Source organism: Rana temporaria, chromosome 3 (assembly GCF_905171775.1).
Source record: "Rana temporaria chromosome 3, aRanTem1.1, whole genome shotgun sequence".
NCBI classification, from domain to species: domain Eukaryota; kingdom Metazoa; phylum Chordata; class Amphibia; order Anura; family Ranidae; genus Rana; species Rana temporaria.
In genome coordinates this window covers 134,276,108-134,301,133 of record NC_053491.1, presented here as the reverse complement: position 1 = coordinate 134,301,133, position 25,026 = coordinate 134,276,108, and the positions used below count along the sequence as shown (strand labels likewise).

The window sequence follows — 25,026 nt, the reverse complement described above, 5'->3', positions numbered from 1 at the left end:
TATTAAAATGCTCTTTGCAGGGGGGGGGGGCACATTGCACGGCATGGGACATAATGGTGCCCTGAAGCTTTAGCTCTGTATATTACGGGGATACTGGTGGTTCTTAGAGGGTAAATATCTGCTTGTTTTTGATTAATTTGTACAACCCTTGTTACTTTATCACTTGGTGCATGTCTTCCACTAAGAAGAAACAAAAGTCTCGGAACTCGGCTCAAAAATCTCTCACACATCATTTAATCCGTGCCTGAGAACAATATAACATGTCACAAGATGGCGCCACTGAACAGGGTGATTCATCTATTCACTCGTTTACTCGTTCACCTTTGCCACAATGTCCTTCTCCTGCTGGATACATTGATTCAATCTCACAATTTACTAAAACTGACTGGATTCTAGTGTAGAGAAGTTGTTTGATAAATTGACAACAAAATTTCAATCTGAACTTCATAAAACCTGTCATATGTTTTCTGAGGAAATTACTGCGTTGGGCACTAGAACTGAAACACATGAGACTAAACATGACACACTTGTTTTATCAAATAATGAACTGCGCAAAGAGCATGAAACTGTATCTAATGTAATTATACAACTACAAGCCCAAATTAAGGACCTGGATAACCATAATAGACGTAATAATCTCATATTAAGAGGTGTACCTGAATCGATTACTGATTTAATACCTGCAGCCAATAAACCTTTTAAATCTCTACTTCCAGATTATTATTCTTCCTTGTTCATATGCAATAGAATTCACTGCACTCTCAGACCAAACCACCAGATGAAAAACCTCCTTGTGATATAATCTTATGTTTAAAAGAGGAAATAATTAGTGCTGCTAGACTATCTTCTACTATCTTCCTTGATGGATACAAGATCCAGATTTTTCCAGATATTTCTCCTATGACTCTTGACAGACGTCATGGTATGAAAGAGGTTACCTCTACTTGGCAAGCTGCTCACATTCGCACATTCGCTATAGATGGGGTTTCCTGTTTAAATTAATCATCCCACATAATGGCTTCACCTATGCAGCATCTACTTTACTAGAAGCTCAAGCTATTTTAAAGATGCTTGGTCTCCTTACATCTGAAGCAATTTCTCATCAATTATTGACCCCTAGACCAACTACTATAAGTCATTCACCACCACACAGAAATGACTGTCAGATAATCTGTTATGATGTGGGCTGAAAAGTTTTATTTATGTATTTATTTGTCTAACCTGATATTTTTTTATTTGAAGCCCTGTACACACGATCGGTTTGTCTGATGAAAACGGACCGATGGACCGGTTTCATCGGACAAACCAATCGTGTCTGGGCCCCATCGGTTTGTTTTCCATCGGTGAAAAAAAATTGAACATGTTTTAAAATTTTCCTATGGATGAAAAACCGATATAAAAAACCGATCATCTGTGTGGAAGTCCATCGGTTAAAAATCCATGCATGCTCAGAATCAAATCGATGCATGCTCGGAAGCATTGAACTTCATTTTTCTCAGCACGTCGTAGTGTTTTACGTCACCGCGTTTGGACACGGTCGGATTTTTGATCGATGGTGTGTAGACAAGACTTATGAAAGTCAGCTTCATCAGATATCCGAGGAAAAAATCCATCGGATTAGATTCCATCAGATATCCGATTGTGTGTACAGGGCTTTAGTGTTGTATGTTCTGATATGTAAATTCATTATTCTTGTATCAATCAATTTGCCTTTGTTTTTTTTATATATTTGAACTTGTTTTTGTTTTTGGACCCTTTTCTTGAGACTTTTTACATACTCTCTATTATATTTAGTTTTTATTGCCGGACACCCCTTCTAAGTGTTTGTGTTTTGCTTCCCCACACAGTTGTGCTTATGCTATTTCTGCATGTTCTTGTAATCAATTCTAGATTGTTTATGATCATTTTCCGATTTTTTTCCTTTACCATGTATATGGTACTTTGTGTATTCAAAACTGAGTTTGAGATATTTTTGTTTCGACTATTGTTGTGCATTTTTGAGATAATTTTTGTTCTCAAATCCATTTTATTTTCCTTCTTGTGTTTAAAGTTTATTAACAACATATATTTATTTTATTAATGTGTTTATGATATACTGTAATACCCTTATGCATAATATTGTATTTTCTCTAGTTCCTTTACATTGTTTTTATATTTTTAATACTCACTTTAATACCATGCTCTTAAAAGGGTGTATTTAAAAAAAGTTTCTTTATTTACATAATTATTTTTATGTACACTTCTTTTTTATGGCAATTCTACTTACCTATAGACCATATTCAGTATATAGTATTTTACTTATTGGGAAGATGAATATAGTTTGTGTTTCCCATAATGTAAAATGATTAAATTCTCCTCATAAAAGCCTTCTCCGATTACAAACGTTTAGGTGCAAAGATTGTACTTCTACAAGAAACACATTTTGCGCATCTCTCTCACTCTAATTTTTTTTATAAATCTTACTGTAATTGCTTTTACACATTACATTCAACTAAAACCAGTGGTGTTGCTATTTTCCTCCATAACTCTTTTCCTTTTGAACTTAATCAAATTTACCAATATCCGGACAGTAGATTCATTATGATTGAAGGTAACCTTTTGGGTCGTAATGTTACTACAGCTAATTAATATGCCCCTAATGATTCTTCTGCTTTCTTTTATGCAACTTATTTTGAAGTTCTGGATAAATATAGTTCAGTTAATATGATTGTGGGGGGTGACTTTAATGTGGTTGCTAATCCATCTTTAGACAGGAGCAATCCCACACCTCACACTAAAACATTTCCTAAATCCCTCATTAAATTCATTCATAACTCCCAATTAATTGATACCTGGAGAGCTCATAATATAGGAACCAAAGAATGCTCCTCACATCCCCATATCAGCTATTCCTGCATTGATTATATTTTCTCTACACCTACCATTTTGACTAACTCAATTGATGCTGTCATTCATAGTTGTGTTTGGTCTGACATCATATCACTTCTTTACCACAAAATGTATTGGACTTGCTCCTACTTCATATAATTGGAAACTAAATGAAACATTACTTTTTGATATACATATGGAATATGTGGTGTTACATTCTCTAGAAGAATACATTATTATTAATTCTTCTCCTCATATACTGATTACAACTGAATAGATTGCACATAAAGCTGTTCTAAGGGGGGAATTCATTTGTTTAGCTTCTTCTAAACATAAAATGATCCAACAGAAAATACTTTCTCTTACGAAGGAACTAGATCAATTATATAAAACTTCTGTTGACTCTACTACTTCAAATATTAGATTATTGATTGAACAGAAACATCTGGAATGAGATTCATTATTATCTGCTACAGTTGAAAAAGCACTAAGATGGTCTAAGTCAAAATTGTTATTATATGGCAATAGCTCACCCACCATGTTTGCTAAAAATCTAATAAACCTATCAATCCTCCTCATATTTATAAAGTAAATACTTCTGTGGATTTTGCTACTTGTCATCAACAGGATGTACTGCAATTTTTTGACAATTTTTATTCAAAACTTCTTGCCCCCCCTCAACATTAGATGCAATTTATTGGGTTACATCTCTTCATATTCCCACTCTAAGGCCTCGTACACACGACCGGTTTCCTCAACAGAATCCATCAAGAAACTTGGTGGCAGAGCTTTTTTGCCGGGGAAACCGGTCGTGTGTATGTTTTTCATCGAGGAAACTGTTGAGGAACTCGACGAGGAAAAAAGAGAACAAGTTCACTTTTTCCTCGACGGGAGTCTCAATTTCCTCGTCGTGTTACTCGTCGGGCTGGTTTTCGACGAGAAACACGATCGTGTGTATGCTAAGAAACCCGCGCATGCTCAGAATAAAATATGAGACGGGAGCGCACCTTCAGTAAAAGTAGCGTTTGTAATGGAGATAACACATTTTTCACGCTGTAACAGACTGAAAAGTGCAAATCATCTCTTACCAAACTTTTACTTAACACACAGTAACATGAGATTAGCAAAAGCAGCCCCAAGGGTTGTGCCAGTGGAATCAAACTTCCCCTGTCATTGTATGTGTTGTACGTCACCGCGTTTGAGAACGAGGAGATTTTGTCTTGACTGTGTGTATGCAAAGCAAGCTTGTCGAGTTCCTCGACAAGCCTAACAAGGAACTCGTCAAGGAAAACGATGTGTCTTTTCCGATGAGTTCCTCAGTCGTGTGTATGAGGCCTAAAACCTTTACAACTACCCTGAATGCACCTTTCACTTTATAAGAAATAGTGAATGTCATCAAATCTCTGAAAACAAATTCTGCCCCTGGCCCTGATGGTTTTTCATCACTATGCTATAAAAAATTCTTCTAAATTGGCCTCTAAATTAGTTGAGCTTTTTAGCTTTATTCTTAAGGGTCATAAATTCCCTTGAGAAATGCTTTTAGCCAATATGTCCTTGACTCCAAAGCCCAATAAAGACCTTTTATTACCCCACAATTATAGACATATATCTGTTATTAACAACAACCTTAAAATCTTTAGCAAAATTCTAGCAGATAGCTTATCCTCTATAATCCCATTTTTATTTCACCATATCAATCTGGTTTTATTCCTAAATTATGTATTACATATAATATTAGATTAGCAGCCAACATTATTCAGGATGCTAACTTGACTTAAAAAAAAAAAAAAAAAAAGATTGCTTCTTGGCCTCAATATTAACAAAGCATTTGACAGTGTATCTTGGAAATATATAATCTTATTGTTACAACGTTATGGTTTTCGAGATGAATTCATTCATGCCTTTCAAGCTCTATGCCATCATCCTAAGACTTGAATTCAATTACAAGGCTGTAACCCTAAGGCTTGTTGGGGTACAAGACAAGGATGCCCTTTATCTCCATTGTTTTTTGCACTAGCCATTGAACCTCTTGCAATTGCCATTTTAAGTCATCCTGATATCACTGGTTATTCCACTAGAAGTTCTAATTTTAAACTCTGTATGTATGCAGATGATGTTCTGATGTTTTCATCCAATCCTGTTATTTCTTTACCAAATTTACTTGAGGTTCCTACTAAATTCGATGGGTTATCCAGCCTTACTTTAAATATCAAAAAGACTAACCTTACCGATATATTTCTCTCATTCTATTGATTCCCTTAAAAGGTAATTTCCGTTTACATGGTCCACTTCTCTCTCCTACTTGTGAATAACCCTTCCCAGTGATAATTTATTTTTTAAATATAACTATCCTCCCTTGTTTAGTAAAATTAAACTACTTCCTAAAACATGGTCCTCGTGTCATGTTTCTTTTTTAGGTAGAGTAGTGGCTATTAAGATCTCTATTCTTCCCAAACTTTTATATTTGTTCCAATATTTACCCATTTTTCTATCCAAAACTTTTCTTCTTAAAATTCAATATCTAATCTTAATAAATGCATATGGCTTAATAAACCTGCACATTTTGCTAAAAATGTTTTATAATGTTCACATATATTGAATGGTTTTGGTGTTCCACAAATCTGGCTATATTATCTTGCTAGTAGATTTTCTCAATTGGCCCTATGGAATCTAAAGAATTATCATATCCCTTGGCTTAGATTTGAACAAGAATCAATCTCTGCATATTTTTTATCTGGACTTATATGGTTCTCTAAATTGAAACTTATGGATATCTCAAGATATAACTTAATAGTTGCTCAATCTTTAAGATCTTGGATTAAATACAATAGGCATTTCTCACTTATATCTGATATCTCCCCTTTAACATCCTTCTTTGTAGATCCTAGGGTTTCTTTAGCGTTTAACCCTCCTAGCGGTATTCCCGAGTCTGGCTCAGGGTGAGATTTTTATACCAAAAGCGGTAACCCCGAGTCAGACTCGGGCTTGCCTCGCTGCAGCCACAGACAAAGTTACTTACCTTGTCCCTGGATCCAGCGATGCCACCGCGCTGTGTGAGCGAGCGGGACCTCGCTCGATTCACACAGTGTCCTCCTGTGCCGCCGATCTCCGTTCCCTGCGACGTTACGACGCATGGGAGCGGAGAACGGTGCCAAATTCAAAAACGTAAACAAACACATTACATACAGTATACTGTAATCTTATAGATTACAGTACTGTATGTAAAAAATACACACCCCTCTTGTCCCTAGTGGTCTGCCCAGTGTCCTACATGTACTTTTATATAATAAAAACTGTTCTTTCTGCCTGCAAACTGTAGATTGTCCATAGCAACCAAAAGTGTCCCTTTATGTCAAAAATGGTTTTAGAGCAGCTAGAAAACAGCGATAATAAATTATAATCACTTGCAGAATTGTGCAATAGCGATTTGTGGGGAAATTCGTCATAAAAAAATAAAAGTAATGACAGCGACAATTCTGCAACTGAGCAAATTTCAGTGATTTTGAGTTGATTACATTATTGAATAATTTTTATTATAATTATATTATTACTTGTTATAATTATTTATAATTATTTATTATATTATGATTTATAATTTTGTTTTTAAAAAAATGTCATACCCGGGATGCCTACTAGTCTCTTGTTTGGTCAGATTTAGGTGAGTTATTCCTAAGAATTACAGGCCTACAGTATAAAACGCCAAATTTCCTTGCAAATAATGGTACCGCTTTCAGCACCTTTTTTCTGAAATAATCATACCGCCAGGGAGGTTAATGGCTATCACTCCTTTCACTGGTGAATAGATAATAGATTGACCAATTTAGCAGATTTACAAATGGATAGAAAATGTATATATTTTACTCTTTTAAGGACTCTATATAATATCCCTTTAAGAGAATCTGATCATTATTCCACTAAAAACACATTATTCCATTAATCTCACTAATTCCTATACTCCTTTTGAAAATATGTGTCACAACTCTCCTTGACAGCAGGGTTTAATTTCCACTATTTATACATTTTTGGTTTCTTCTGAAGATAACTGTAAATTACTTTATATGTCTCAATGGGAAAAAGAATTAAATATACAATATAGTTTACAAACATGGGAATCTAAATGGCTTAACCTGAGGAAAGGCACCACATTGGCTTCTTCTTGTAGCTGCCTTTGCATGGCTTGAAGAGGCGCACCTGAATGGCCAAACCTTTTTTAAGTTACGCTGACCATGAAGGGGAACTCTGCGCCAAATAATAAAAAAAAAACTGGCGTGGGTATCCCTTCAGGAGCATACCAGGCCCTTAGGTTTGTTATGTATTGTAAGGGGGAACACCTATGCCAAAAAAACGGCATGGGGGTAACCCCCAAATCCATACCAAACCCTTATCCGAGCCTGCCGCCTGGTCAGTCAAGAATGGGGGTGGGGATGAGTGAGCGCCCCCCCTCCTGAGCTGTACCAGGCCGCATGCCCTCAACATGGGCAGATGGGTGCTTTGGGGGAGGAATGACACTGCGCCCCCACCCCAAAGCACCCTTGTCCCCATGTTGATGGGGACAAGGGCCTCTTCCCTAAAAACCCTGGCCGTTGGTTGTCGGGGTCTGCGGGCGGGGGGCTGATCGGAATCTGGGAGCCCCCTTTAATAAGGTGGCCCCCAGATACTGGCCCCCTACCCTATGTGAATGAATATGGGGTTTTCTACCGGGGGGAGACGGACTTCACCACTATCTTCTGCCGAGGGGGAGCCGGACTTCACAGATGTCTTCCGGCTCCCCCCGGCAGAAAACGGCAGAGAAGACCGGGCCTACCCCCCTTGTAAAAAAGTTTAAAGAAGAAAGGGGGAGGGGGCCGGACAGAAGGTGGCGGTGAAGTCCAGCTCCCCCTGGCAGAAGACAGCGGTTAAGTCCGGCTCCCCCCCAGCAGAAAACGGCAAAGAAGACAGGCCTACCCCCCTGTAAAAGAGCTTTAAGAAGAAAGGGGGGGCCAGCAGAAGACCCCCCAGCTGACTAATAAATTACTTCAAAAACCTGTGTAGTGTGTTTTTTTAACTTAACATTTTTCCCCCAGGTGAATGGGTAGGGGTACGATGTACCCCATATTCAGTCACATAGGGTGGGGGACCGGTATCTGGGGGCCACCTTATTAAAGGGAGCTCCCAGATTCCGATAACCCCCCGCCCCCAGACTCCAACAACCAACAACCAGGGTTGTCGGGAAGAGGCCCTTGTTCCCATTAACAAAATCCAATGCGGGTGTTTTATTTAACCACTTCCATACCACGCCTATGTATAAATCATCATTTTTTTTACTAGAAAATTACTCAGAACCCCAAACATTATATATTTTATTTAGAAGAAGAATAAAGTGGCGGTCATTGCAACGTTGTATCTCCTATGGTATTTGCGCAATCATTTTTCAAACGCCTTTTTTTTGCCAAAAAAAAAAAGGTTTCATGAATTAAAAAACAAAACAGTAAGGTTAGCCCAATTTTTTTGGATAATGTGAAAGATGATGTTACACAGAGTAAATAGATACCTAACTTGTCACGCTTTAATATTGCACTTCGGGACTTAAAAATCTCCATAGGCGACATTTGAATTTTTTTACAGGTTACCAGTTTAGAGTTACAGAGGAGGTCTAGTGCTAGAATTATTGCTCTCGCTCTAACGTACGCATCAATACCTCACATGTGTGGTTTGAACGGCATTTACATATGTGGGCAGGACTTGCATGCATGTTTGCTTCTGAGTGCAAGCTACTAGGAACAGGGGCGTTTTAATTTTTTTTTCTTTTTTTTCTACGTAATTTTTTTTAGTTTTGCACTTTTTTTTCATTTTTTTGTTTTGATCACTTTTATTCCTATTACAAGGAAAGTAAACATCCCTTATAATAGGAATAGTGTGTGACAGGTCCTCTTTATGGAGAGAGGCGGGGTCAATAAGACCCCACATCTGTCTTCCAGGCTGGAAAGCATGAGATCGGGCAAAAAATGTCACTGATCTCATGCTTTCAGCCGCTATTGCTGTTTATATTTTTAAATCTCTATGCTCCTCATTCGGTGGCGGACGATTCGTTCTCCGGGCCTTCCGATGGCACGGGAGAGCCCGGAGAAGCACCGGTTGGCGGTGGGATTGGGGATGTCCCACCACCTGTAAGAACGATCAAGCGGTGGAACTGCCGCTATGCTCATTCTTATGGTGCGAACAATCGCCGCCTGTAAAAAAGGATATCTAAATGATGCCTGTAGCTGCACCCATCATTCAGATATCACCCACTGAAGTCCAGGACGAGAGCCGACAATTCATTATAGCTGCGAGTGATTTTAAATGAAATTTTTTTCCTTCAGAATGTCATTTTCTGCAGGGACAGTTCTAACCACGGGAAACATCCGCTAATTTACAGGCATACTTTATACACCCCCCAGGTACGAAATTAAAATAAATATTTCACTTTTATTGTTTCACTTTAAGCATTTTTTAATTCACTGCTCCCGAAAAAAACGGTAGTTTTTTAAAAAAATTGGCATTGATACATGTCCCCTGGGGCAGGACTCAGGTCCCCAAACACTTTTTATGACAAAAACTTGCATATTAACCTTTAAAATTAACACTTTTGATTTCTCCCATAGACTTCTAAAGGGAGTTCGACGGCTTTACATATTTATTATTGCATTGCGCCCGCTGCTGCGCTGGTTCATACGCTCAATTAATGATTTATCCGGCGCACCAATTAAGCAATGAACCGGCGCAGCGCATTGTTTATAGTAAATCTACCCCCTTGGTTTATTTACAGACATCTGAAATAATTATTTAGTTCTTTGTTACATTTGTTCTTATATTGTTTCTCTTCTATTTTACTTAATATTGGTATAAACATATTAATTATATCATATTATTTAATTTACTCTTGGAAGCAATTTTTTTAATTGCATATATTATTGTTACTTCTATATAATCTGTCTGAGCAAATTTTTAATTATAATTGTACAATAAAAAGTTTGTAAACTAAATAAAATGCTCCTTGCACTGCAGCACTCCTGACTAGTTCCTTTACGTTGCTTTCCCCTTCCTCTCTCTAAGCTCTGCTGTACAAGAACTGCAAGAGACTGATACTAAGTAAAATTCAGGTACTTACTCTGCTCATATTTAAACAAAATACCTTTCATGATTGAAGAGTTGCAATAATGTGTAGCTTTTATATCTCTTTGTTTGTCAACCTACCCTGCCTATTTTTTAAAATATTAGGGCCAGATTCAGGTACATTTGCGGCGGCGTAACATATCGCATTTATGTTACACCGCCGCAAGTTTTACGGGCAAGTGCTTGATTCACAAAGCACTTGCCTGTAAAATTGCGGCGGCGTAGTGTAAATCCCTCCGGCGCAAGCCCGCTTAATTCAAATGATCCAGGTAGGGGGCGTGGATCATTTAAATTAGGCGCGTTCCCGCGCTGAACGTACTGCGCATGCTCCGTTTTGAAATTTCCCGCCGTGCTTTGCGCGAAATGACGTCGCACCAACGTCATTTTTTGACCGTCAATATAAGTTACGTCCTTTTCTATTCACGGACGACTTACGCAAAAAAAAAATATTTAAAATTCGATGCGGGAACGACGTCCATACTTTAATATGGCACGTCTAAATATAGGCCACAAAATAGCAGCTCTAACTATACGCTGGGAAAAGCCGACTAGCGACAACGTAAGAGAATGTGACTGCCGCGTGTACCTTCGTGAATCGCCGGAAAAAGCTAATTAGCATAACTGACGCGGAAAATGACGCAAACTCCACCCAGCGGGTGCCAAAGTATTACACCTACGATCCGAAGGCGTACGAAGCCGTACACCTGTCGGATCGAAGCCAAAAGCCGTCGTATCTTGGTTTGAGGATTCAAACTAAAGATACGACGCAGCAAATTTGAAAGTACGCCGGAGTATCAGTAGATACTCCAGCGTACTTCTTCTGTGAATCTGGCCCATAGAATTTCTAATAATAAGACAACATAGTACTATCCCTTTGGCAAAAACAAACTCTATTGTTGGTTTAGTTGTTAAAAAAATTGCATTCATAATTAAAGGATACATCGTTGTTCTGCTTGTATTAGTGGTTGCTGATCACAAGCATCACACGTGTGATGACTGTCTACTATTATGAAAAGCAAATTGGTGTTGACAAGCTTTTCAACATGGTAGATTCTGAAAGAAAGCATCAAAGGAAAATGTTACAATAAAAAAATAAAAGTGTATAGAGCTTTAGCACATCACATTCAAACTACTGTGCTGCAAGCCCATGAGAGATGCTTATTTCCAATTTCAATATAGTGAAGGACATGGTATCTATCAATATAATGAAGGTCATGGTTCCAATGTGGCAATAACTTAAACATTACAAATGCATGGTCAGCTGTGATCAGATCGTATTACTTCTGAAGGGTGAAGTTGGTAAAACAGATATGGATTGCATAACAAACTGTAGCTTTTCCCCAACATGCCCCACAGCTAACTACCCTTTGTTCCACTTGACCCTCCCTTCTAGATTGTAAGCTCTAACGAGCAGGGCCCTCTGATCCCTCCTGTATTGATTTGTATTGTGACTGTACTGTCTTCCCTGATGTAAAGCGCTGCGCAAACTGTTGGCGCTATATAAATCCTGTATAATAATAATAATAATAATAATAATAATAATAATAATAACCAATAACGATTTACCTTGTGCAGTTGACACAGTCTAAATACCCACTAAAAGATGGGTTGTCATTTTCAAAAAAATATTGGGTTTGTTCAGTGATACAGCTTTGCTTTGCCATAATGGAAGCAAAGTCATCATCATCAAATTCAGCTGAAAGACAAGAATAAGTAAAGTAAGCAATAGTAGGAAATATGTAAATTAATAACATTTAAGGACTTTTGTAAAATGGGATGTTAGCCTGCATTTAGAAGTTCTGCAATACTTGCACTTGTATTATCATGGCAGTATAGAATATGAAGTCATTTTAAAAACGATATAGGACAAGTACAGGTATCCCTTCTAGATTGTAAGCTCTGAGGAGCAGGCTCCTAATTACTCCTGTATTGAACTGCATTGTAACTGTACCGTTTGTAAAACTCTGTACAAACTGTATGAATCTTGTATAATAATAATAATAATGATAATAATAATAATAATAATTATAGCGTGGGACCATTTACAAACACAGTATCTCACAAAGTGAGTACACCCCACACATTTTTGTAAATATTTGATTATATATTTTCCTGTGATAACACAGAAGAAATTACACTTTGCTACAATGTAAAGTAGCGATTGTACAGCTTGTATAAGAGCCGGTTCACACACAGGCGGCACGACTTTGGGGGCGACTCGGCAAGGCGATCTCAAGTCGACTTGAGAGGCAACTTGCAAAATGACTTCTGTATTGAAGTCAATGCAAGTCGCCCTGAGTCGCCCCCAAAGTCGTACAGGAAGCTTTTTCTAAGTCGGAGTGACTTGCGTCACTCCTATTAGAACGGTTCCATTGAATAGAGCGGACCTTGACTTGTCATGCGGCTGAGTCGCCTGACAGGTCGCCACTGTGTGAACTGGCTCTAACTGGGTAAATTGCTGTTCCCTCAAAATAACTCAACACACAGCCATTAATGTCTAAATCGCTGGTAAACAAAAGTGAGTACACCCCTAAGTAAAAAATGTCCAAATTGGGCACAATTAGCCATTTTTCCTCCCCGGTGTCATGTGACTCATTTGTGTTACAAGGTCTCAGGTGTGAATGGGGAGCAGGTGTGTTAAATTTGGTATTATTTCTCTCACTCTCTCATACTGGTCACTGGAAGTTCAATATGGCACCTCATGGCAAATAACTCTCTGAAGATCTAAAAAAAAGAATTGTTGCTCCAAATAAAGATGGCCTAGCCTATAAGAAGATTGTCAAGACCCTGAAACTGAGCTGCAGCATAGTGGCTAAGACCATATAGTGGTTTAACAGGACAGGCTTCACTCAGAACAGGCCTCACCATGGTAGACCAAAGAAGATGAGTGCATGTGCTCAGTGTCATATCCAGAGGTTGTCTTTGTCATATCCAGAGGTTGTCTTTGGGAAATAGATGTATGAGTGCTACCAGCATTGCTGCAGAGGTTGAAGCGGAGGGGGGGTCAGCCTGTTAGTGCTCAGACCATACGCCGTACACTGCATCAAAGTGGTCTGCATGGCTGTTGTTCCAGAAGAAAGCGAAAGATGATGAGTAAGAAAGCGTGCAAACAGTTTGCTGAAGACAAGCAGACTAAGGACATGGATTACTGGAACCATGTCCTGTGGTCTCATGAGACCAAGATAAACTTATTTGGTTCAGATGGTGTCAAGCATATATGGCTGCAACCAGGTGAGGAGTACAAATACAAGTGTGCTTTGTCTACAGTCAAGCATGGTGTGGGATTATCATGGTCTGGGGCTGCATGCACTGGGAGGCTACAGTTTATAAAGGGAACCATGAATGTCAACATGTACTGTGACATAATGAAGCAGAGCATGATCCCCTTACTTCAGAGACTGGGCCGCAGGGTAGTATTCCAACATGATAACGACCCCAAACACATTAATGGCTGTGTTGAGTTATTTTGAGGAGACAGCAAATTTACACTGTTATACACGCTATACACTCACTACTTTACATTGTAGCAAAGTGTAATTTCTGCAATGTTGTCACATGAAAAGATATAATAAAATATTTACACAAATATGAGGAGTGTGCTCACTTTTGTGAGATACTGTATGTACTGTATATACTGTATGCGTATATATACACTGCTCAAAAAAATAAAGGAACACTTTTGAATCAGAACTCCTGGGATATTGATCTGGTCAGTTAAGTAGCAGAGGGGGAGGGGTGTATACAGAGTGGGGTGTTAATCAGTTTCCGCTGCTTTGCTGTTAATTGAAATTAACAACAGGTGCACTAGATGGGCAACAATGAGACAACCTCCAATACAGGAATGTTTTTTCAGGTGGAGGTGTCTGACATTTTTTTTCCTACTTATCTTTTCTGACTGTTTTTCCCTAGTTTTGCATTTGGCTAGGGTCAGTGTCACTACTCGTAGCACGAGGTGATACTTGGACCCTATAAAGGTTGCACAGGCAGTCCAACTCCTCCAGGATGGCACATCAATACATGTTATTGCCAGAAGGTTTGCCGTGTCTCCCAGCACAGTCTCAAGAGCATGGAGGAGGTTCCAGGAGACAGGAAGTTACTCTAGTAAAAAAAAATTGTGCGCTACCACATAAATGAGGTGAAAATCTGTTAATGAGTGAAAAACCTTAAATGAGAGAATATCTAGAAAAAAATAGATATAATGTCCTAAACAAGCAATTAGGGATCCAAAAAATGATCGGCGTAGCTTCACAATTCCCGGTATCCACAATTACAACAGAATGACAACTTGTCTGCAGGTAAGATTTTCTGTTCATCAAGGAAAATAAGACAATCACTGACACTTACCAAATCTCTTGGATCTCGGGTAATAGAGATCAAATAGGCATGTCAGAACACCATCAGCCACATAGGGATCAGCATCTGAAGTTTCCAATGAAGGTACAGATATCCCGTCCATGCTATGCAAAACTCCTTTTTCAATGGATTTTACACATCAAATGGATATCCAAACTTGCTCACCATACCGGTATTGTTAGTAGCGGCAGAAAGAGAAAGGCTTCATATGATCTCCTTTCCCTGAAGAATCCTTATGTGGGGAAATGCATTGGGTGGAGTCACTATCCTAGACGCTATCATACTTGAGCCAGTCAGGCTATGTGCTGTGGTTGTGCTTTTTAGATTTTTTTTGCGTGGAACTTTGTTTTTAGCTTGATGTTATGTTCTGATTTGGAGTAATAAATATTCTAAACAAACTGCACCATGAAGCCTTTCTCTTTCTACCCCTACTAACAATACCGGTATGGTGAGCAAGTTTGGATATCCATTTGATGTGTAAAATCCATTGAAAAAGGAGTTTTGCATAGCACGGACGGGATATCTGCACCTTCATTGGAAACTTCAGATGCTGATCCCTATCTGGCTGATGGTGTTCTGACATGCCTATTTGATCTCTATTACCTGAGATCTAACAGATTTGGTAAGTGGCAGTGATTGCCTTATTTTCCTTGATGAACGATCATTTTTTTGGATCCCTAATTGCTTGTTTAGGACATTGTATCTCAATTTTTCTAGATATTCTCTCATTTAAGGTTTTTCACTCATTAACACATTTTCACCTCATTTATGTGGTAGTGCACTATTTTTGTTTTACACGTTTATGGACTGAATATTTAAGGTTTTTTAGTTGTTGCACCACTTCATTTATGTTTGTTTTTTTATACCATCTTGTTCATCATTAATGTGCAACACATTTGTTCACTTGTTCATTTATTTATTTAGTTTTATAGGGTTTAGCACAGATTTTTTTCCTTTTACACAGGAAGTTACTCTAGGAGAGCTGGACAGAGCTGTAGAAGGCCATTAACCTATCAGCAGGACTGGTATCTGCTCCTTTGTGCAAGGAGGAACAGGATGAGCACTGCCAGAGCCATTGGTGTGAATGTCTCTGAACAAACAATCAGAAACAGACTTCATGGGGGTAGCCTGAGGGCCCGACATCCTCTAGTGTGCTCTGTGCCCACTGCTGGACACTGTGGAGATCGATTGGCATTTTCCATTGAACACCAGAATTGGCAGGTCCACCACTGGTGCCCCATGCTTTTCACAGATGAGAGCAGGTTCACCCTGAGCATATGTGATAGACGAGAAAGGGTCTGGAGAAGCCATGGAGAACTTTATGCTGTCTGTATTATCATTCAGCATGACCAGTTTGGTGGTGGGTCAGTGATAATCTGGGAGGCATATCCATGGAGGGACGCACAGACCTCTACAGGCTACACAACGGAACCCTGACTGCCATTAGGTATCGGTATGAAATCCTTGGACCCATTGTCAGACCCTACGCTGATGCAGTGGGTCCTGGGTTCCTCCTGGTGCACGACAATGCCCGGCCTCATGTGGCAAGAGCATGCAGCCAGTTCCTGATGGATGAAGAAATTGATACCATTGAATGGCCCCCACACTCACCTGACCTAAATCCAAAAGAACACGTCTGGGACATTATGTTTCAGTTTATCCGTTGCCGCCAGGTTGCACCTCAGTGATGCTCTGGTCCAGATCTGGGATGAAATACCCCAGGACACCATCCGTCATCTCATTAGGAGCATGCCCTGATGCTGTCAGGCATGCGTACAAGCACTTGGGGGCCATACAAACTACTGAGGACCATTTTGAGTTGTTGCAATGAAATTTCAGCAAAATGAACTAGCTTGCTGCAGAATTTTTTCACTTTGATTTTCGGGGTGTCTTTGAATTCAGCCCTCTGTAGGTGTATAATTTTCATTTCCATCAAATGATGTGCCATCCTTTCATTCCTAACACATTACCCAGTCCATATCAGTATAGATATCCAGCATGAGATTTTTGCCCGTTGAGATCTGATATGTTTTCAAAGTGTTCCTTTAATTTTTTTGAGCAGTATATATTTCAAATGAATACTTATATATATATATATATATATACAGTACAATGTGTATATGACTCATGTAGACTCATGTCTATCTGCGGACTTCTTATAACAAGTTTGGCTGTGCTATGTCCTACATGTTGTTGCCTTTGGCTTGGTTGCATTCATCAGTAGTTTCCCTTAGGATATGTATTAAAGCCAAGAGATATTGTTACAAATTGCTTCAAGGATATTGTTCAATACATTACCGATATGGAGCTTTGTAAGAACATATCAGTTTCATCACATTTCAGTATGTACTTTTCAAAATTCCACTCAATAGCTGCTTTGATTTTCTGTAATGCTAAATTGCATTGCACTTTGTGTTTTATTGAAGTATAACAGTAAAAATGAAGTGTCATTTGAATTCATTAACTGTACAAATGAACGATATTGGGTTGATTTACTGAAGGCAAATAGCCTGTTCACTTTGCAAAGGAATTTTCCTTTAGCTTAGTGAATGAGGTAAAGCTCTGTTGACTTATATCATCCAATCATGTGCAGATATTCTTTTTCTTTTTCTTGCTTTTAGGAAATCAACCACATTGGGGTAGATTCAGGTAGATTGGCATAAATTTCTGCCGGCGTAGCATATCTCAGATACGCTACGCCGCCGTAACTTTGTGAGGCAGGTTCTGTATTCAAACTACGTAATCGATGGAAAATTCTACGCTGGCCCGACATCCATACTTAACATAGGATACGCCTGATATAGCAGGGGTAACTTTTCGCCGGAAAAAGCCTAACGTAAACGACGTAAAAAAAATGCGCCAGGCGGACGTACGTTTCTGAATCGGCGTATCTACCTAATTTGCATATTCCTTGCGTAAATTGACGGAAGCGCCACCTAGCAGCCAGCGTAAATATGCAACTAAGATACGACGGCGTAAGAGACTTACGCCAGTCGGATCTTAGCCAAATTCCGGCGTATCTTGTTTTCTGAATACAGAAAAAAGATACACCGGAGCATCCTAGAAGTTAGGCGGCGTATCAATAGATACGCCAGCGTAACTTCTTTATGAATCTACCCCTATGTGTTTGCACAGAAGGCAGAAATATCACCTGCTATATAAATGCTTATAAAGAGATTTGATCACAATGAATATGAATATTTATGACAATGAACACTGGGTTTTGGGTAACATGATCAAAATATACAAAAAAAGAGGAAGTCATCCCATTAAAGCCCCCCCAGGTGGGATAACCAAACCGTTTGAAAAAAAAAGCAAACAAGGCTTGTCCTATATGGCTAAAACATACATTTATTAGATTATAATATCAAACATGGCAAAAAAAGAGCAAGACCAATGTCAAAATGAATCATTTGGTCTTATCTTTTTTCATTTTTGATATAATAATCTAATAAATGTATGTTTTTAGCCATATAGGACAAGCCTCTTTGCATTTTTTCTAACTGATTTGTTTCCCCACCTGGGGCTTTACCCTTAGATTTGGGGTGACATGCTTTATTTTTATATATGCTGAATTCTGTTATTTGGCAACACCTAACAGGTGATCAGGCATAATTAAACTGGCAATTTGTATTACCCCTGTTTTTTGTTTTTGATGAACATGATGCGTCATGAATTTTAATGATAGCAACTACTGTAGGTTAACCACTTAAAGACCTTAGGTGTTTTTCAGATTTGGTGTTTGCAAGACTAAAACAGTTTTTTCTGCTAGAAAATTACTTAAAACCCCCAAACATTATATATATTTTTTTTCTAACACCCTAGAGAATAAAATGGCGGTCATCGCAATACTTTTTGTCACACCGTATTTGCGCAGCAGTCTTACAAGCGCACTTTTTTTGGAAAAAATTCACTTTTTTGAATTAAAAAATAAGACAACAATAAATTTGGCCCAGTTTTTTTATATATTGTGAAAGATAATGTTACGCCGAGTAAAATGATACCCAACATGTCATGCTTTAAAATTGCGCCCGCTCGTGGCATGGCGTCAAACTTTTACCCTTAAAAATCTAGATAGGCGACGTTTAAAAAATTCTATAAGTTGCATTTTTTGAGCTACAGAGTAGCTCTAGGGCTATAATTATTTCTCTCGCGCTAACGATCGCGGCGATACCTCACTTGTGTGATTTGAACACCGTTTTCATATGGCGGCGCTACTCGCGTATGCGTTCGCTTCTGCGCGCGAGCTCGTCAGGACGGGGCGCTTTAAAAAAAAAAAATTTTTGTTTTCTTATTTAATTTTATTGATTTTATTATTTTTTACACTAAAATATATAAAAAAAAAAAATGATCACTTTTATTCCTATTACAAGGAATGTAAACATCCCTTGTAATAGAAAAAAGCATGACAGGTCCTCTTAAATATGAGATCTGGGGTGAAAAAGACCTCAGATCTCATATTTAGGCTTAAATGCAAAAAAAAAAAAAAAAAAAAGGATTATTGTTATTTAAAAAAATGACAAAAAAAAATTGGGACAAAGGGGGTGTGTATTTTTTACATACAGTACTGTAATATATAAGATTACAGTATACTGTATGTAATGTGTTTGTTTACGTTTTTGAATTTGGCGCCGTTCTCCGCTGCTGTGCGTCGCAACGTCGCAGGGAACGGAGATCGGCGGCACAGAAGGACACTGTGTGAATCGAGCGAGGTCCCGCTCGCTCACACAGCGATCCAGGGACAAGGTAAGTAACTTTGTCTGTGGCTGCAGCGAGGCAAGCCCGAGTCTGACTCGGGGTTACCGCTTTTGGTATAAAAATCTCACCCCGAGTCAGACTCGGGAATACCGCTAGGAGGGTTAAACACAAAAACTGAACATGTCCCATTGCCTATCATTGATGATTTTGAAAATGAAAACAGGTGAATACAGTAATAAAAAGGAAATACTACTGCAGTCATAAATAAATAATGAGGGAATAAATGTCCATGCTTTATCTGCTTTCCCTCCAATTACGACAATAATAATAATGTGCAATAAAAGATTTTTTTTTTTTAAATACATACAATGTGACTATTTATATTATAGGTAGTGCTTTGCTACTACATAAGGTCCAACTTTGGAAAAAAATTTTTTTTATTTCAATGGAAGATGAAAGATGAAATAAAAAAGCAGCACCGGCTGCAATACTCATCGGTGCTGCCCGCCACACTATATCACGTTTCATCACAAGATGCTCTCAGTCTTTTGGGTTGAAAGATGATGGGCATCATTCAACTAAAAAAATGAGGATATACTGTGAGCAAAGGGAGTCGTGAACTTCTTTTTGGATTGGGGGTTCTACAGTTTCCTGCACTCAAAGTGTAATAATACATAGAGGGATCATTAGGTTAACACTGCTCTTTGCATCCTTGAGAATGCAAGGCAAAGACCAGAAGAGGAAGAGAACTCCACGCATCACTTGACTGGCCTAAAGACTTCTGGAATAGGTAGGTATAAGAAGAAATCCCACAGTTCAGCAGCCTCAAGGGGCATGTCCCTTGAGAAGGGGGAAGCCCAGAGTTGGACTTTAAAGGACAAGTTCACGTTGGTTTACCTTTTTTTTCTTCTAAATTCCAGCTCCCCAATGTACCAATATAGCATTAATGTACTTATTTTGCAAAAAATAAAACCGCTTTCGATTAATTCTACACAGCACTGCGCTGCGGGGGGCCCGCAGCGCAGCAATCAGGGATGAGGTGTGTCCCTCGGACATAGCCCATCCCCGATTAGGCTAAAAAGCCAATTCAATTGGCTTTTTACCATGTGACCGGTTGTATCCAATCACAGGCAGTCACAGGTATTGTTCTTGTGATCGCCACTTGTGCGCGCCCCCCGGGGGCATGCATTGATCGGGCATGAGGACACAGCCCATCCCCAATCAGGATAAAGAGACAATAAAATTGTCTCTTTACCACGTGACCGGCTGTGTCCAATCACAGCCAGTCACAAATGTCAACAAACGGCTGTAGTGCCATTTCCGGATTGTCCTCCTCAGTGTGTGAGGAGGAGACCTGGAAAAAGAATGTGGTACAGTCCAGCGATCTGCCCCCCTATTGCTCCAACAATAAAGAGGGCCTGTCACCAGCCCCAGAGTAACTGTCACAGCCCACAGAGTACCTGTCACCAGCCCCAGAGAACCTTTCACAAGCCCTAGAGTACCTGTCACCAGCATCAGAGTACCTGTCACCAGCCCATCAGAGTAATGCACTACACCTGATCTCCTGCCTATAAATGCATGCATAGGAGATACAGGCGTTGTTCCATTATTGCCAGCCGTAGTGTCAGCCGTGGAGGCAGGCTTAGCCTGTCAGCTCAGCCATGCAGCTGTCCTTACTTTGCCGGAAAACACCACTCCAGGAAACAACTACAAGTTTGTTGCTAAGACTTCCTACAACAACTGCATTGCTGGGAACTACTTTCATGCCATGAACATCTTGCACTATGGACATTCCATCTCCTGCATACAGATCTACAAACGTAGTAAGTAGACATTCCTTCACTTGTAGTTCTATAGGAAGATATATAGGAAGATATAATGCTAATGAATTATCTATTACTATTACTATTGTACTATTACAAATACCGTGTGGATATTACTATATCTTCTGGGAGATAATAATGTGCTAAAGCTTATTGCAAAGGAGTACCTAAAAGGGACAGCTACCTCTAAATCATTATAGCAAGTTACCTCAAGTATGCTACTATAATTACCTGAGCTATATCACCTCTCATATGTGTGCATTGCTACATCTATAACTATAGCTCATGCCTACAACTATATTTACCTGAGCTATACTGCCTCTCATATTCTTGTACAAACAAATACCTCAAGTATGCTACTATAACTACCTGAGCTATACTGCGTCTCATATACAAGTACTACTACTCAATTAAAGTACTTGTTATATGCAAGCTACAGTTGTTACTACAACTTCTATTACTGCGTGCCGACATGAGTACAAATCCTCCTAGGCCTTGTCCTAATTGTTGAAATTGTTCTCTCTAACTTTTCTATGCTAGGGGTTGATGCTATTTCATAGCATCTCCCCTAGTGGCCTTAATACATCTCTACATGCCAAGGTGATATGATGTAGAGAACCCCCCAACTCCTGTTACGAGGAGAGACGCCTGGGGTCTTTACTGATAATCACCTGCATGTAGTGGTGTATAGGAATATTGTCCTTGAACTAACTTTAAACGCTAAGCTCTGGTCGTATGATGTAATGCATCCATGCTTAGTAGCTCAACACCTTTCTTTATGTGACAGAGAGATGATGTATAGATCCCCCAAACTCCTGTTGCGAGGAGTGACGCCTGGGGCCTAATACTGAGTTGTCGCATAGAGAATAGCATTGAAGTCCTTGCTAACCGCAGTTGTGGTTCACTCTATTCACCAGTGCTGTTACAGCCTCATGGAATATATGTTGGGGTGTTTGCTTTTCGAAATGGGGTAATTTTGTAGGTGTTTCCATTATCCTGGTGCTCCCGGACCTTCAAAAGTGTGATAGGTTGTCAGGAAACTAAATGTGTAATTTATGCTCCGAGAACGCCTAATGGTGCTCACTGCATGTTAGGCCTCTCTATGTGGCCTGGCTGTGTAAAAGTCTCACACATATGGTATTGCCATACTCAGGACAAGTAGCAGAATATATTTTTGGGTGTAATTTTTCTATGTACATGCTACGTGTTAGAAAAATCTTATAAATTAACAACTTTGTAAAAGAGAAAAATACGTTTGTGGAAAACATGTGAAAAAAAAAACTTGTAGAAAAACTTGTAGAAAAAAACATGTTCAAAAGACTCATAATGCCTCATAGATTATATGTTGGGGTGTTTGATTTCCAAAATTGGGTAATTATGTGGGTAATTCCACTATCCTGGTGACCTTCAAAGGTTTGATAGGTAGGGATGAAATTAGATGTGTAATGTATGTGTAATGTATGCTCCTAGAATGCCTGATGTGCAGGGAGCATGTTGGGCTTATGTGGCCAGGCTGTGTAAAAGTCCCACACATGTGATATCGCCATACTCAGGAAGAGTAGCAGAATGTATTTTGGGGTATTATTGGACGTTTGCTTATGCTGTGTGAGAAATAACTTATTATGACAATATTTCATTAAAAAAAGTCTTAATTTTCCCAAGAATAGTGGGAAAAAATTACAACTTCAAAAAACTCACCATGCCTCCTACTAAATACCTTGGACTTTCCAAAAAGGGGTAATTTGGGGGGTATTTGTACTGTCTTGATATTTCAGGGCTTCAAATATTTAGAAAGCCTGTCAGTACATCAAGTGTGATCAATTTTTAATGATTTGCACCATGGCTTGTAGACGATATAACTTTAACAAAGACCAAATAATATACACTAATTTGGGTTATTTATACCAAAGATATGTAGCAATATAACATTTGGCCCACATTTATGAACACAAATTATTTATTTGCAAAATGTTATACTAGAAACTAAAAACACAAAAAGTGTTTTTTTTTTTAAATGTTTGCTCTTTTTTTTACTAATATCATCAAGAAAAAACCCCAGAAGTGAATAAATACCACCGAAATAAGTTTTGTTTGGGTACAGTGTTGCATGACTGTGTAATTGTCATTCAAAGTGTGAGAGCAGGAAGGGGATATAAGTGCCCTGCAGTTAAAAACACTGCTCGATTACTTCTGCCTTACTTCCAGGACAGACTTTAGGTCATGACAGGAGTTGACCAGCTGATCTCATTAGCATACACCTTGCATTATCTACTCTTAGCTGGTCAACTTCTTCCTGTGTCATGATCTAAAGTATGTCCTTGTATATTGGTACATAGGGGAGCTGGAATTTAGAAAATAAAAAAAGTGAACAAAGGTGAACTTAGCCTTTAAGCGTTCAAATATGCATTCTTTAAATACTAACAAATATTACCAATTTAGTAGATGAATATAAAAATACATATAAAATATTCCAACATACCAGCCTCATTAAAGTGTGGTAAGGTAAGACTCCATAATAACTGCTGTAATATGGACCTAAAGTATAAACCAATAATTAGTATTTCCACTTTTCACTTTTCAGTTAAGCATACAATTTTCAATAGTAACATTAACATGAGTTGCATTATCAGTAGACACCAAGTAAAGAGTCTTTATATGTGTTCCCATAGAATGTACCATACTCTGTATTACACTTATATCATTTGGCAGTTGTTCCCCCTTAAAAAACTATATATGTTTCTCTGATAACGTTTATCATAGGTTAAAGCAAAATGTATTATTTTTTGGTGTGAGAAACATAGCAGATCAAAGTTCAAGGAGGGATTAATGAGCTGCCAGGTACATGATGATTTAGACAGAACCCCTAAGTCACAAATCATAGTACAACAGTAACAGCTCTATATTAAGTTTTTCCTTACTGGATTATGCTCTGCTTCTACGTTCCAATTCTGCAGTAAATGCAGATCTAATTTGTGTGTAATTTAGAATAATTGATTTAGTAAATATTTAGTAATTTAGTACTAATGTGTGTTATCTGAGCACTGGTAAATGAAATGAAGTGTAGTTTTGCAATCACATTTTTACTGTCCACAGATAAACTGAGTATCTGAAAAAACGTTACTGTTGACTATTTCCTTACAGTGTTTTGAAGCTATTGATACAGGCCTTCTAATGCACTTTCCTAAACAAAATACTAAGATATAAGATCTTCCTGATCAGTCTAAGGGGTTGATTTACTGAACTTTGCAAAATGCAGTTGCACCAGAGCAGTGCTCCAGAACTTAGTAAATTAGATAAAGATTCACTTTGCAAAGAATACCCAATCACATGCAAGGAATATGAAAAAAAAGCTAAGGAACATTCTGACTTGGGCTGTGTCCAAGATTAGATCCAAGTACTTTAGATTGCACGAGGGCTGGAGAGCAGACTTTAAATAGTTGATTGACCAGATAAAGGTTTGACAGAACTGAATAGTCCTTTGGACATTGGCTGATTATGTTGTGGTGGAGCAATCTACTTTGGTAAAACCAAACCAATCTAAGAGTGCCAAATGTTTTCCCAAAAATTCATACACAGTGGCAGAAAATCAGATTTTGTCAGATAGGTTGCATTATGTGTGCCTGAGAGAGAGCTAAAATCAGGGGGAGCAATGTTATAATAGGACATTGCACCAGGACAAGGGAACAGCGATCACCCTGAACAGTGTTTTGTGTTTTTTTTTTATAGGCCACTGGCAGAGCACATGGTATTTTTTTGTCCAAGCTCCCTTGCACCTGTGATCCAGCATTGATAGGTGAGGGGATTCTGTGGAGTATTCACTGAATGGATGCAAAGAAATGGGGTGTTGTATATCTGCAATGCAGGTGTAACTTATACCCAGGTGCTGACTATGTTTCTCGGCTGTGTCTCTGTAGCAGAAGAAGGCAAGAAATGCAGCAAACATGGCATGCATATGTTTGGCCAAAATAGTGGGTGGAAATGGGACAGCCAGGAGATGTATTACAATGACATAACCATTCTGAGCCAGTGCGGATGGGAAAATATCACCAAATTTAAAAATAGGTGTAATTCACGGAGCTGTCAGAGACAAGCATGATGTAAATTATTACAACAAAATCAATAACTCCCCATTACTGCACCATATCTGAGT

General features: G+C 38.7%; 1 protein-coding gene across 8 annotated transcripts in view; it reads right to left on the bottom strand.

Annotated features, from left to right (window-relative positions):
• Positions 1-25,026, bottom strand: part of CACNA2D1 (calcium voltage-gated channel auxiliary subunit alpha2delta 1) — an 856,738-nt gene that overhangs the window by 22,192 nt on the left and 809,520 nt on the right. For all 8 annotated transcript variants that reach the window (XM_040343442.1, XM_040343444.1, XM_040343443.1 and 5 more), the window contains 3 exons: positions 23,356-23,411; positions 11,569-11,698; positions 10,943-11,055 (listed from right to left, as the gene is read on the bottom strand). In XM_040343442.1, coding sequence (XP_040199376.1) covers positions 10,943-11,055; positions 11,569-11,698; positions 23,356-23,411 — 299 coding nt within the window. The remainder of the gene's footprint in view (positions 1-10,942; positions 11,056-11,568; positions 11,699-23,355; positions 23,412-25,026) is intronic.